General features: G+C 54.8%; 1 protein-coding gene across 4 annotated transcripts in view; it reads left to right on the forward strand.

The window, feature by feature from the left end:
* Positions 1-5,134: 5,134 nt before the first annotated feature.
* The window catches only part of PXN (paxillin), a 41,702-nt gene continuing 32,816 nt past the window's right edge, over positions 5,135-14,020 (forward strand). For all 4 annotated transcript variants that reach the window (XM_084538695.1, XM_084538696.1, XM_084538698.1 and 1 more), the window contains exon 1: positions 5,135-5,204. In XM_084538695.1, the coding sequence (XP_084394821.1) occupies positions 5,192-5,204 (13 nt within the window). In that variant the 5' untranslated portion in view covers positions 5,135-5,191. The remainder of the gene's footprint in view (positions 5,205-14,020) is intronic.

Genomic DNA, 14,020 nt, shown 5'->3' on the forward strand with positions numbered 1-14,020 from the left:
GGTTTTAGCCTCAGAATGTGGCTGAGCAAATAATGGAAGGAAAATCCACTGGGGGTGGTTAAGGACACCTCGCTGGGGACATGTGCCTGGTTGGAGTGCGAGGGGACACAGGGACAGTACAGTACGTCGGCCCCATCCTCGTGCCCTTGGTGCCTCCACTCGGTGCTGGCCGAGGTTGAGCCAGGCGGGGGGTCCTGGTGGAGGTAGTTGGAATGACAGGAAAAAGGGTGGGTGAAAGATGTGGAAAAGGACCATGGCACCAAGGGTGGGCAGATAACAGCAGTCAGGTCTAGTGTGTTGGATGAATGTTGCCAGACCAAACCCGAGGTCAGCACGCCACAACCACTCTCCGAACGGCTCCTGAAGGAGGTGTGGATGAGACGTGAGGGGCGGTTGGAGTTTTTCAGCCACTTGCACCTCTCCCAGGGCACAGCCCGAGCCCTGAACCCTTTCACCAGTCAACTCTCCACCACTGAGGGGCTTGCCCCGTGTGGTGGTCGTGCAGCTTTTTCGTTGGCGTTAGGTTCAGCCGGCCTCTGTGCCAGGCCTGGGCAGGCTGCTGCTGGCCCGTGGAGCCGAGGTGATGCTGGGAGCGGTGCCACGAGGGGCACGGAGCCCCCCGGATCCTCAGCACTGCACCGGGCGCTGAACACGTTGGGTAACAGCACGCTCGGTCTCATGTGTTGTTCTCTGCGAGGCGCCTCCCCTTGAGGGGAAACGGGTGGTTTTGGGCAAAACCCGGCGGATTTTCTTCCTTTTTGCCCAGGAAAGGGGCGAGGCCCCCCTCATTACCATACCGCCCTCCCAGCACCCTCCGCGGGCCTCCCTTGCCCCGCAGCCTCCCCCCTGCCCCCTGCCCCTCCCGTTCCCCAAAGCGGGGGCTGGGGGCGCGGGCACGGCGGGGCAGGGGGCGCGCAGGGCGGGGGCGCGCCGGGGGGCGGGGGGGGCGCGCTCTGAGCTGGGCGGGGGGGCGGCGGCGGGGTGGAGGCTGCGGGGAGAAGGACTTGTCAGCTTTGCGCAGTGGCAGTATCGTAGCCGATGAGGTCAACCCGAGGCGCGATTATTGCTGATTGAAAACTTTTCCCAATACCCCGCCATGACGACTTGAAATACAGTCGGCATTGGCAATTTTTGAGAGCCTCTCCGGAGGCTGCTGTTAGCTGGTTAAAAAATAGAAGGGACGAAAACGGGGGAGGCTCTGGCCTCAATCCAAATTTACTCTTTAGCAGCCCTCAGCCTCTATATTCGTGCAGCTTCTATCCTCATTCAGCCTCCACCCTCTCTCTGCCTCCATCTCCGTCCCCATTCAGCCTCCATCCCATTCAGCCCCCACCCCTCCCCTGCCTCCATCCCATTCACCCCCCGTTCCCTGCCTCCACCCGCCAGGGGCGGGGGATCCCGCGCCAAGGCGGGGCGTGCCAAATGACGTCACCATCAATTTGCATACCGCTTCCCAGCAACCCCCGCGGCCGCCCCGCCGCTCGGTACCGGGCAGATAACGGGGCGCTCCCCACCCGGAACGGGACCGGGGGGCATAAGAGGGGCTTGGGGAAGGCGGGGGGCACCGGAACGGGCGGGGGGAGAGGCGGCGGGGGGCTCGCCGTGAGCTCGGAGGCGGCCCCGGGGCGAGGGGTGGCGGCGGAGGGGTTATTCTGTCAGCTTTGCGCAGTGGCAGTATCGTAGCCAATGAGGTTAATCCGAGGCGCGATTATTGCTAATTGAAAACTTTTCCCAATACCCCGCCATGACGACTTGAAATATAGTCGGCATTGGCAATTTTTGACAGTCTCTACGGAGACTGAATTTTCGTGTGAAATAATAGACAAGTTGAACTAGTAGGGGTTGGATTCATCCAGCAGTAGCCTTTCCTTTAGAAAATGGCTCCTTGTTGCCGAAGACTTCCCGCTTCTTTGCTCTGCACAAAGCGGCTGCTGGCTTTGGTGTAAAACCCTCCGGGTGACCCCATGCGCATCTATCCTGTCTCATCAGTTTAAGCCCCCGCCCCGCAGAGGAGACCCGTGACCACCACACACCAGCATCCTGGGCCGTATCTCCTGCGCAGTGGGAAGCAGCCCCCCTCTGTCTCTGCACATCCCATATGGTTTACGCTGCGGCCAGTTAGCTCTGAGGCTCTCTGTACAGCCACACGTGCCATCCGGGTGAGTGTACCCTGCCTGGCTGGCCCCGGGTTAGGCAGCTGTTTATAACGAGGTGGAGTAGGGAAATTAGTAGCAGACATTGATATTCCCTCTTTATCAGGTTTGTAATGTCAGCTGGGCTGGGGTGTTATACACAACGGTGACTGAAGAATGACAGTGAAACCTCCTCGATGGCATTTGTCCCCTGTTTGCACTCCGGTACTGGCAATATCTATTTGAAATCAAAACCCGAGTTGGCGGGATGCCGTCACCCTTTGTCAGAATGAGGCACAGCAATAAGTGCTGAAGTCATGTGTAGTAGACAATGAGTAATGCAGTTCATGTACTTGTTTGGTTCATTGAAGCAAGGTCAGTTGATAAGTGTCATATGTGTTCCTTGACTGATTCTCTTTCCTTCTAACAGAACCATCTGCTACAATCCCCCCGAGTGGTTCCTTCACCCAGTATCACAAAGCTATGGCCCCCACCCTGTGCTAGAAGTCACCTTTACTCTGTTTGCTGTATTAGGTCCTTCCACCAAGCGTGATGTTGAAGTGTGCTGCCATCTCCCTAAGCTAATGGAAACCTTCAGGCTTGAGGCTCTGCCTGAATTTTCCTTCTGTGTCCACCCCAAGAAAGAGCCACGTCCCCTTGCAGGATGTCCCTGTGGCGCAGTGCAGAGGACGCACTGCAGTTCAGTTATTCTCTTCACTCTGCAGTTTCAAGTCACTCTCCAAAGTGCACAGGTAGGCTCTAAATGTGCCTTACAAGTCTTGTAGCTTCATATCTGTTCTTCTCTGACACAGATTTAGCCTGGTGCTTTTCATAACACCTCTTAGGAAATGAGCTTGGATTTCTCCAGTCTGAGATTACTGATCACAGTGGGCAGGCAGAGATTTAATCCATCCAGTTTCTGAGTGCAGAGTGTGTGGAGGCCAGTGGGTTAAGCCCCCCGAAAAGTTGTGGGGCTGGTCCATAGCTGGTTAGCTACTCTTTGACAAGGAGAAAGATGCCTTCAGCAAGCACCCTGGGCTGTGTGGAGGCAGGAAGTTGTGAAGTCCGGCCTTAAATTCACGTTGACTCATTGTCTGACTTTATTTCCAGCTGCCAGCCTCGTTTCCCATCTGCGAATGAGAACAACAACTTCTTGTCACAACTTCTGTGAAAGATAAGGGTTGAGTCATGCCGTGTTGTAGTCGCGGGGCAGCATGCAAGAGGAAGCACCGCATACTCTGATGCATGACGTGCCTTCGTTCCCCAGCAGCAGCAGCTCTGAGGGCTGCAGCTGTTCCCACATCGCTTCCCCCTCGGTCCCACCAGCTGCCTCTGGGCAAGCCTCGGCTGCTGCTCTGCTGGGGAAGAGCTCGCTGGGGCGGCTGTCCCCAGGGAACTGCAGCTGTGCGTGCACGGGGCTTGAGCATCAGGCAGGTGTTCACAAGTCCAGGAGCATTTCAGAGGCAGAGAGCAGGTAGATGGGGAGCAAACAGGAGTTACGTGGCACTAGGAAGGACGGAGAATGGTGAACATTGGGTGGGTTTTGTTTGAGCCCACCCCTCTGAGCAGCTGTTGTAGCAGCTTGGCTTTTAACCCGCCCTTCTCACTGGGAAACCGCAGGAGGGTTGTGAGGTGCCAATTTTGGGTAGGAAATGTTAGGGTGTGAAAAAGAATTCAGTTGTAAACAGCACTTGATTATGACTAGTGCAATGAGAATAGGCTTGGTTTAAAAGCTGTACAAGTGGAGGATCGCGTCCCTTTCACAACAGCTCTGCCATCCACCACAGTCACCCTTCCACAGCAGTGCTTAAGTCACAGGGCAAAGTTTTAGGGGCAGAGACTCCTCATCTTTATATTCAGCAGCTTGGACACAACCTGTTTCTTCTGCATGCATCCCGATGAGAAGTTCATTTTTGCCCTGAGACAGAAAAAAAGCTGGTTTTGTTGTTGCTGTTGTTTTGATTTGCACTCACTGCCACACTCACAAAGGATCCGGTAGGAAGCTGGTGACGAACATTGCGTACTGGGCTGCAATGCAAACAGGGCACAGCGGAAACTTTATTCATGCAGAGGTAGAGGTACAACCCGAGCCAAGACCTGCCTGCTACTTGCTGCTGGAAGAAGCATGGATCACGGGAGGGGGCCTGATCCTGACCACCCCTGTTCTGTACCAGCAAATAATGCTGGTGGTGCACGTCACCCCACCCGAGGGGACACATCCTGCAGCTATTACTGCTCAGTCGTGGAAAAGCAGCGACAGATGCTGAGCACAACCCCTCTCACGTAGTGCGGGAAGCACATTTATGTACACAAAACACACAAATCCCTCCACATTGCGCCTTAAACCTTGCCCAGAGCCCCACAAGGAGGTGTCAGGCAAGGTCCTGGTGTTGGGGTGACACACAGGGTGCCAGCCTCCGTTCCTGCTCGCGGTGTCCCCCAGCTGTGCGGGGACGTGGCTTCCTGAGGGGTGCTGGGTGCGGGGTGAGGCTTGGCATAAGTCCCCTGGGGGCTGCTGTCACCTACGGGCAGCAGGGCTGCACCCAAACCCCTCACCACAGCTCCCACTGCGGTAACGAGAACTGGGGGGCTGAGGGGACTGAGAGGACTGAGGGGGACTGAGGGGACTGAGGGGAGTTAGGGGGGACTGAGGAGGGTTAGGGGGGACTGAGTGGAACTGAGGGGAACTGAGAGGGGCTGAGGGGGACTGAGGGGGGCTGAGTGGGCTAGGGAGGACTGAGGGGACTGAGGGGGGCTGAAGGGGCTGAGGGGGACTGAGGGGAGTTAGGGGGGACTGAGGGGACTGATGGGGACTGAGGGGGGCTGAGGAGATTGAGAGGGGCTGAGGGGACTGAGGGGAACTGAGGGGACTGAGGGGGGACTGAGGGGACTGAAGGGGGCTGAGGGGGGGCCGGGGCCGCGCCCGCTCCCGCCGGCAGGGGGCGGCGGCGGGCGCGCGCGCTGAGGCAGCGTCGGGGGCGCGCAGGGGCGGGGCGGGAAAGTTGCGAGGCGCTGAGGAGAGCGGGCGGCGGCGGCGGGGCGGGAGCGGCGGCGGCACCATGGACGACCTGGGTGAGTCCCTGCGCGGTGCCCGGCGCTGTTTGAGCCCGGGGGAAGCCCCCTCGGAGCCTCCCGAGACCCCTCAGGGTCCCCTCAGACCCCCTCAGGGCTCCCGGTCCCGCTCGGGGCTCGGCTTCGCCCCGCTGCCCCCCGGCTCCCCCCCGTGGGATCCCCTCCGAGCTGTGGGGACGCCGTGAGGGCGGCCGGGGGTAGCGGCGGAGCCCGGCCGGGCCCCGTTACCTGCAGCCCCCTCAGGGAGAGGCAGCCCTCCAGGGGGGATGTGCCGCAGGAGGATCGCTGCCCTGCTGCAGCCACAGCCTCGCGGGGAGCTGGCGGCACAGAGCCGGGGCTCACACCCCCATAAAAAGGGCCCTGAAGGGGGCTGGTGAGGAGAGCAGGGCGGCCAGGAGGCCCTCAGCTGCTGAGCAAGGGATTCCTGCTGGTGGGGCACAACCTCAGCCTCAGCACCGGGCTGGTGGCACTGGCATTGAGTCCCCACTCCGCCAGCAGCCGCCGTGTGCTTCAGCCCGGGTGGGTCCGTTTGCCATTTCTCCCACCCCTCAGCATGGTTATCTCACGGTTATCTCCTGCTGCTGCTCCTCCATCGTGCTCGTAGGGCGCTGAGCAATGTGTGGCTGGTCAGGGCAGGACCCGTGCAGCCAGGGCAGCCTCACCGAGCAGCCCCTGAGGTGAGCCCGCGTGGGGCGTCGTGTGGGCACAGCTGCGGTCCCGCCAACGTGCTCCCAGCGTTGTGCCCTGCCAGCTGCAAGTGATGCATTCCTGCCATTCACGGAGCCGGGTGGCTTTCCAGTTGGCCAGATAGGCTGCTGCAGCTTCAGCACGTTTCTTTCTTTCCTCTGGGTGAGGATTAGAAGGGAGCTGCAAAGAATGCATTGGAAAAGGTCTGAATTTGTGCATTCTTCTGCAGTGTTGAGCGTTAGTGCCATCAAAAGTGGAAGTTTTAATCTGATTTTTGAAATAGAACTTCTCGTCTCATCAAGCCATGGTCACACCAGGTCTTTCTCAATTCTTGTGCAGCCTTTCACATTGGACCAGATCTGACTATCTTAACAGTAATCGGTTGGGCAAGAAAAGTGGAGCATTTATTTCTAAGATAATGTCTTTGGTCTGCAGAAGTCACCATAAAAGATCACGCCACCTGTTTTCCCTCTGCCAGTTGTTGTTAGTCCCTAAGTTGCTCCCTTGTTTTCCTAAAGGCGCTCACCTTGGGATGCATAAGTAAGGCAGCAAGGCTGTGCTGATACAGCTCCTCTGAAACAAGTCTCATTTTGAACTGAAGCGAGCGTTGTTTGTTTTTCTTCCTTCGTTATCTCTGTGTGGATTATCCAAGTTGTGGATTAACCATGCTGTGGATCCAGATGGCTGCTCTGGCTCTGGCCGTAGCCAGGCTGGTCCGGCAGGGCTCAGAGGTTTGGGCACGGTGCCACACACACGTAGCTGTGCTGCTGCCAGGGCCGCTTTTGGCCCCGGAGTAGTTTAGCATTGAACCTGAGTGAACGTGCCTCGTGGGTTCAGAGCTGATGCTGTGTAAAATGAGCCGAGATAAATGCTCCTGCGCTGTGCTTCTGACCCTGTGTGGTGCGGACACAACCGGGGGCTGACGGACGTGCTGGGCACGAGGGAACGCCTCACGGGGCCTGTTATGCCTCTGTCCCTAACTCCCCAAACTTACAAACATGTTTTAGCCGTCCCTCTCCCCTCCAGAAGCTGGGAGCTTCTGGAGTGTTGATCTGTGTGTGCTTTTGCGCTGCAAAATGGAGATGCAGAAGTATCTTGGTTTCATGCTGCTTGGACTGGGTAGGGTGGGTTTTCTCACCCCTGCGAGAAAGGGTTGCTTTGGGGATTTTGTTGGAGCTTAAAGAACTTTGTGTTTTTTTGTTCCCCGCCCCCAGCACTGGAGAAATGGCGTTGCGGTGCGCAGCTCACGCAGGGAGCTGCTCCAGAGCTCTGCCCCAGGAGAGCAGCTGGGGCACGGGGCACCTGGTGCTGGCTCCCGATGGAGCTGGCATGCTGTGGGGCCAGGGCCAGGAAGCCCTGCGTCCAGGCAGCCCCCCAGACCCGTCCAGATTGCCTTCCGTCCGTGTTGGAGGAAGCGCGCCATGCGGATGTGCTTGGAGTTTGACAGGAAGCTCGCGGCGTGAGTTGGGCGTTCTGCCGCGCTGGGAATTGGCGCCGAGTGTGGAGCCGAGTCCTACGGAGCACACATCCTGCCTCGGGGGGCATTGCCCCTTCCTGGGCTTTCCCAGGGGGAGTTGTGTGCTCGTGGGCTGTAATTCCAGCAAGCCAGCGATCCAGCCTGTCTGTTTGCCTCAGGCAGTTTGAATTAGCTGTTGAATTCTTGGTTCTGTGGAGCTGCCTTGTGTGAGCAGCGTGCGTGCAGGCTGAGGGGTCTGCTGGCCGTGGGGGAAGACATCACCATCCTGCAAAGTGTCGGGTTGGGGAGAGAGGGAGGAGGGAGGCACTGCAGTTGCTGTAGTCAGATACCGCTCAATTTTTGACTTTGAGTGTTTTCTTACAGCTTCAAAGAGTTCTCTTTCAATAAAAACAAAAGACCTTCAGTGTTTTTCTTTCAAGCTAATCTTCCCTACTTGTTTTTAACTTTGTATATTTACTGTGGGGCCAGCGTGGTTACTGTTTAGTTTTGTAGGGGCCAAAAGATTAATTTCACTTTTTGTACATTGTCTTGGTTTTCAAGAGCTAGCAAAAAGCTGTAGTGCTTTGGTTTCGAGGATGAGAAAAGATTTCACAGCTTCAGGAACTTTCGTCTTTTATTTTTTTGGAAGAGGTTGTTTGCAAACACTACTGTGGAGTCTTTGTTTAGCGTTGTTTTATTTTCGTAATTTATTTAGTGAGAGCTTTGGTAACTCCAGGCAGAAGTGATGTTGCTTTTAGCAGCTTTCTTTTGGTGGCTTTGAAATTCTTGCCTGTCTACTGCTTGTTTTTTTATTGTTTTTAAGAGTTCAGACTTCTTTTTTTTTTTAACTGGAGTTTGCAATCAAGAACAAAACAGCCTTCACTAGAGAATTCACCAGAGTGAGAGGTGTTTTACGAAGCAGTTGGTTCTGCTGTTCAGCAGGAACGTATTTATGGCCGTGTTCTGGCTGTGCGTGCAAAGCGGTCTGTGAGCTTATTTTAGGTGTTTGCTCACTTGTAGGAGGTTCGCCTGTCGGAGGATGTTTGTCTAGCGACGTGGCTTTAAGCGCTCTGGTCACAAAGACTGAGCTCCACGGGAGCTTTTGCTTCAGGAGGTGTTCCCTCTGCTCCAGGAGCTGTCACCCTCCCTCTGTTCAGGGCTGAATCTCTCAGACCGACCTGCTGCTGAGTTGTGGTGGCAGCATTTGGGGGGGATTCCTGCCTTTCCTGCTGCTGTCTGCCAGCTCTCGGGGATGGCTGCGCCCCGCGGGGCCGTGCTCTCGGTGCCTTTCTGGGGAGGAAACACGGGCAAAGCTGCCAGGTCCCTCGGCTTTCTCCTGGCTCAGGTTCCTGAGCCGTTCCCGCTGCTGGGCGAGAAGCCTGTAAACAGGACTAATGCCCTGCACAATGGGGTTCTGACTTGTTTCAGCTTCTTAGCTGCTCTGACCCCTCGTGAGACAGGGGCTTCATTGTCCCGAGCAACCCAGACAGGGAGTCCTCTGCCTCGAGCGGCGTGCGATGCAGAGAGAGGCTTCTTTTCTTGTTGCTCTATTTCCATGGAAAGTCTGGACTCCGCGCTGTCTTTAGCTCCTTTGTCTCTCGCTGGGAGAGGTCAACTTATCCCAAGTGTTCAGCTGCCCTCCTGGTTCAAATTGATCCTCTGACACCATCTCCACCAGCAGAGGAAGGAATGGGTAACCTCTTAGAAAACTCAGTTCTGTCTCTCTTCTTTCCTGGGGTATCCGAGCACCTCAATTTCTCTGGACCCTTTTTTCCTCACCCCTTTTCCCTCGACCTGTACTGACTGCATGGAACATGTTGTGAAACTCTGCAGTGACAGAGAGAGCTGAAGCCTGGCTGCAGAACAAGCAGGGACAGCGCGCTTCTGGTTGCACGAGAGCAGTTTCTCTGATCTCCTGCACCAGATATGTATAAATTCCTCAAATCGAATCTGTGCAGCAGCTGTGGGGGAGCAGTAAACAGCCCGTGGCCACAAAACGAGCCTCTTAGAACTGGACTGCTGCCTTAGCTGTGACACCCGGCGTCTGCTGCAGCTTTGGAGGAGGCCAGGCCGGGTTCTGGATCCAGTGGTGGTGGGAAATGGCCACGAGTGACTGGGATCTCGGGTCCCACCTTCCTGCTCTGTGTCCCAGACTGTGCCTCCCCGCCCTTGTCTTTGTCCCTCGTTGTCCGCTGCGGAAGCTGGTAATGAAGACGTTCTTCTGTCTCTGCTGCCTGAAAGTGAGACATTGTCTGTGGGAAGCTCCCACAGCGTATGATGAGAAGATGGGGCTTAAGGAGTGAGATTCTTGCTTGTTCCAGCCCGTCCTAGCTAACTCGGGTTTAGTAACACCCCTAGGAGTGCACCATGCCATGTCTGTGGGGCTGTTAAATATAAAAACGCCAAGCCGGGAACCATGGGGACCTTTGGGCCCGGCTCTTGTTTTTCAGTGTTTGCAGAGTCTCGCTGCACATCTCCTTCGGTTTAGTTTCAGATGCAGGAGTCAGCCAAAAATGGTGATTCCTGCTTCCCCATCTCATGTCCCTGCTGCTTACCCAGTGAGTAATCGGGCTGCAGAGCGAATGGGTTCAGGTCACGGCTGTGCTGGAAGAGCGGCCCCTTCGCCTGCCCGCTCACCCAAGTGGAGGAGACAATTTGCTGTGGGGTCAGTAAGCCGTGCTATCATGTCCCATAGCAAGATAAGCAGATCCAGCTCCACGTAGAAGCAAGGAGGGGCCCCGCTCCTTCCCTTTTGGGCTAAAACTAACCGGATTGGGGACAGCGTGGGAGTTGCGATTTCAGACGGGGTTAGCCTGACCTAACTGCTGGCTGCAGCACTGCTTTTCCCCATCTCCCTTCATCATGTCAGCATAACCGCTGCACGCGTGGCTGGCTCAGCAGGCTGGTTCCCCTGAAAATCCTTATTTTAATTGGTTTCTTTTCAGCCAGATCCCCTCCTTGCCCTTTTTGGCCATGTGTTTGTACAAATCCTAGTCCTGACACAGGGCGTGGGCAGGGGGCTGGGGACTGGGTGAGGCCGCCTCCTGGAGCTGGACTTCGTGTTTAATCCAGCATAAAGTAACGATTGATTTACAGCTCCAGAAACTTGCCCCGACCGTGGGCATGTCGCTCCTCCGTCCTTGCAGCGGGGTAACAGCTCCCTACCTGCAAAGTGTGCTTAATGTTTGTTAAGATCGCCGTGTTTCTAAAATAGCTTCTGGCTGAGTGTCTCAGAATAGTAACTCTTTGAAGCTTCTCCTGTTTCCCTTGCTGGAAAAGCATACAATGGCAAGTTTGGATTAGATTTATAAGTTTTTTCTTCCCTTCTCAGCTCTGTTTATGTTCCCTCTCTGCCTTGCTGATTGCTCATCCTTTCTTCAGCCTCTGTTATGACAGGCAGTGAGCAGGGAGAAGAGATTTCCTTTCCCTTCCAAGTTCCCCACAGCAGTTCTGCTCGAGTCTTTCCCTTTACCACAAAATGTCTTGAAGTCATTCAAAGAATGTCGTGTGCTAAAGATATACCATAAAAATAGGAGGTGGGTAATGACTGTGTCACATCACTTGTGCTTTTTTTTCCCCATTTATGTTCATTCTCACTGCAAATGGAACCAGAGCCACGCAAACCGGATGGCTGGGGACAGCCTCCCTTGATTGGCTCGTGCTAAAATCCCTGCTCTCTCCTGCGTGCTGGGGTTCTGGAGCACTCGGACACTTTGAAGTATGTTTTTAAGTCTTCATAGAGCAAACAAAGTAGAAACAGCAACTGCAGTGAGAACAGCTTCGGTGGTTTTGATGTTTCAGTTAGAGGAGCTCGAGTCCCAGAGGTTACATGCTTGTCCTGTTTAGGAATCTGGTAAGCTTTTTTTTCTGCTCATAGACATGCAGCTCTTTCTTGGAGCAGCCAGTAATTATTCTGAATTTACATGGGAAATTTATCTAAGGATAAACTACAAGCTGAGGATCCCAGCGAACTTGTGGGAGGCCCCAGGAGGAGGCAGCCTGCAGTGTTAGTTCCCGACTCCCTTTCCCTGCGGCGGAGTGCCTCTGCGCTGTGAACGGCTTTAGTCTGAGTTATTTAAATGAGGTTTGGGCAGTTGGAAGACTTCAAAAGCAGTTTGGCATGGCACTTCTCACCGTGCTCCTGGTGCGTGTGAGTTCAGTGCAGCAGGCTTTGCGGGGCACTGCTGAGCGTGTCTGGCAGCAGGCACTGGAGTGTAGCTGGAGCTCTTGTTCTTTTTACTGCTCATTGCAATTGTTTAAACCTCTAACGTTTTGCAAATGATGTAAAGAATGTTGAAAAAAAGTAAATGCCGCTCCAGGGAATGAACTTTCTGAATGACACTTTGCATGGGGAATTGTGCTTTAAACGGCTTAGCTATAAATCAAACTGTATGGGGTCTCCTGGCATAAAGCAATGCCATGTTTTTGTTGCAAAACTGAGCTGGCAGACAGAATTAGCCCGTGTCTGACTAGATCCCCGAGGGACCTTGTTTTATTTCCATCCTTCAAGAGCAAGGTGAGCAGAGAAATTCACCCCCTGCTGTAGGGAAGTTTGTGGTGGCTCGGGGACTGTGCTGAGGTTGGGTTTTTCTAATAGCGGGAGAGGGCAAAGAAAACTAGAGGTAGAAAAGGTCACGCTGTAGGTGTGGACCTTTACCTCCTGTAAAGAAGGGGTGCTGTAAGTGATTTGCTGCTTTAGGGGGTTTAGTACTCCCATGTTCTGCCCTCTTTCATGGGTCTAAACAAGCTCGAGGCTTCTCTTGGAAAAGTTTTCCTTTAGGTCGGAACCACTAACTTGAACTGGATCATCAGACAAGAGGGCCTGAGGCTCACTGCACGTCCCCTGGCTTTGCTGCCCCGCAGGTAACGGGTTCGTGGTTGTCTCCAGCAAACAAACCCTTTGGGGCAGAGGGAGTGAGAGGCCTGGGGAGAGCTGTGCCAGGCTGCAGCTCTGCCTCCTGCTCCTTTCACGTGGGAGACGTTTCTTGGGCCGCGTAGGTCTGGCTAGGCAGCGTGAGACACAGCTGGAACCATTCTGCCTGGCTGCGAGCAGCTCCGGCAGTGAGACAGGATCCCTGCAGAGAGCTGGAGCACGGGGGGGAGGGAGCGAAATGCCATTTCAGCCACGTCATGAAATCTCTTATCAGCGGCCAGCTCGGGGCTGTGGGTGGGTGAGCGGTGCTGGCCACGAGGAGCTGCCTCCGACTTGTGCTGTGAAACGTGAGGAGCTCGGAGCTGTCAGGCAGGCCGGGCCGCGTGGGGCTCGGGATGAATTTGTCAGTCATGTTCTCAGAACCCAAAACTTGCGGTGTTCAGGCTGCCCTGCTGGTGCTTACTCTGAGCTTTGCTGCTTGGCTGTCCTCAGCGGGTCCCTTGGGCAGTGCCTCACAAGCACAGCTGCTCTGGCATGCTGCTCCTGTGCTGCTTAATTGCTTAAATCTGGCGCCTCCAGCACCTTCTGCCTCGGGATCGTGCTTGGAAGCCGTGACCACATGAGTCAGAGACAAAAGCTGTTAGGTTACCCTTCGCTTTCCTCTAGGAGTTGGGTACGGCTCAACTTGCTGGATGCCAACTTGCCATCGAACACGAGGGAGCACACTACATGAGCAGCTCACCGTGGCACTGCTTGTTGTGTGAAATGCCGTCCTGCTAGGGCTGGCTGGGGTTCCCTGATGGCATTGCCTGGCTCAGGGAAATGTCTTTTTGGGGTGGCACAGCCAGCACGGCACGAGGAGCGGGGCGCTGGCTGCTGCCCACTGCTGTCGCTCACCGCGACCCCATCCTCGCGCCGCGGGCTGGGGAGGAGGGCTGGAGAGAAGGGGCTGGGGAGGAAGCTTTATGTAATTCTTGGCTGGCTTCTGAGTAATTGTTTTAATGAAATGGAATGCGGTGTATTCAGCGCTGCTTGGCAGAAACAGCCTTTTTTTGTATTTGCTATTTTGGGGGGGAAGCAGTCGAAGTTAGTCTGTTTTCCAGCTGCTTTAAGCAGTTCAGCTTGGATTTGCCACAGAGGTGGGAGCAGAATATTGCTCTCAGCGAGGGGATGGTTGTCCTGGTGTGTGTGTGTGTGTGTCCTCGTGCGTGTGTAATTCTGTGTGTAAGTGACTGAGCCTGGTCCCTCTGTGCGGTGTGAACGCCGCTGTGGTTCCGAAGTGAGATCAGCTCAGTTTCAAAGTCTCTGGTAGTGACCTGTAGGTGCGTGTACTTACAAAATCTGTATGTGTCTAGGAACTTGGTAGGGAAATGAATCAAATTTCTACTGTGCCCTAGCTCAAGGTACAGCAGGAAGAGTATGATGAGTTAAGACAAGGAAGTCAACTGAATTCTCAGCGAGGCAGAAATGCAGGAGCTGGGAATCCTGACTCCTGTAAATGAGTGCAAAATACTTTCTCCCGTTCTCAGAACGGTTGGGTGACTTGTGTCTTAGGATTAGTGGAGGGCCAGTTAGGGATCACACTGAAAACCCTTTTTCAGAAAGCGATTTGAAGAGGGATTCATTTCACGTACCTATGAAGGGAAGTTTATTCTCATGCTGCTTCTATTTCAGTATTGCTGGCATTTCCATTTTTGGTCAGCGCTGGAGATTGGGCTCTTTTACTCATCTTCTACCTCTCAAACTCTACTTTATACTCTGTCTTTATCAGTTTTTTATTGCGGTTTTCTGTAGTCACGA

The sequence above is a fragment of the Aythya ferina genome (assembly GCF_964211825.1).
Source record: "Aythya ferina genome assembly, chromosome: 17".
Lineage (NCBI taxonomy): Eukaryota > Metazoa > Chordata > Aves > Anseriformes > Anatidae > Aythya > Aythya ferina.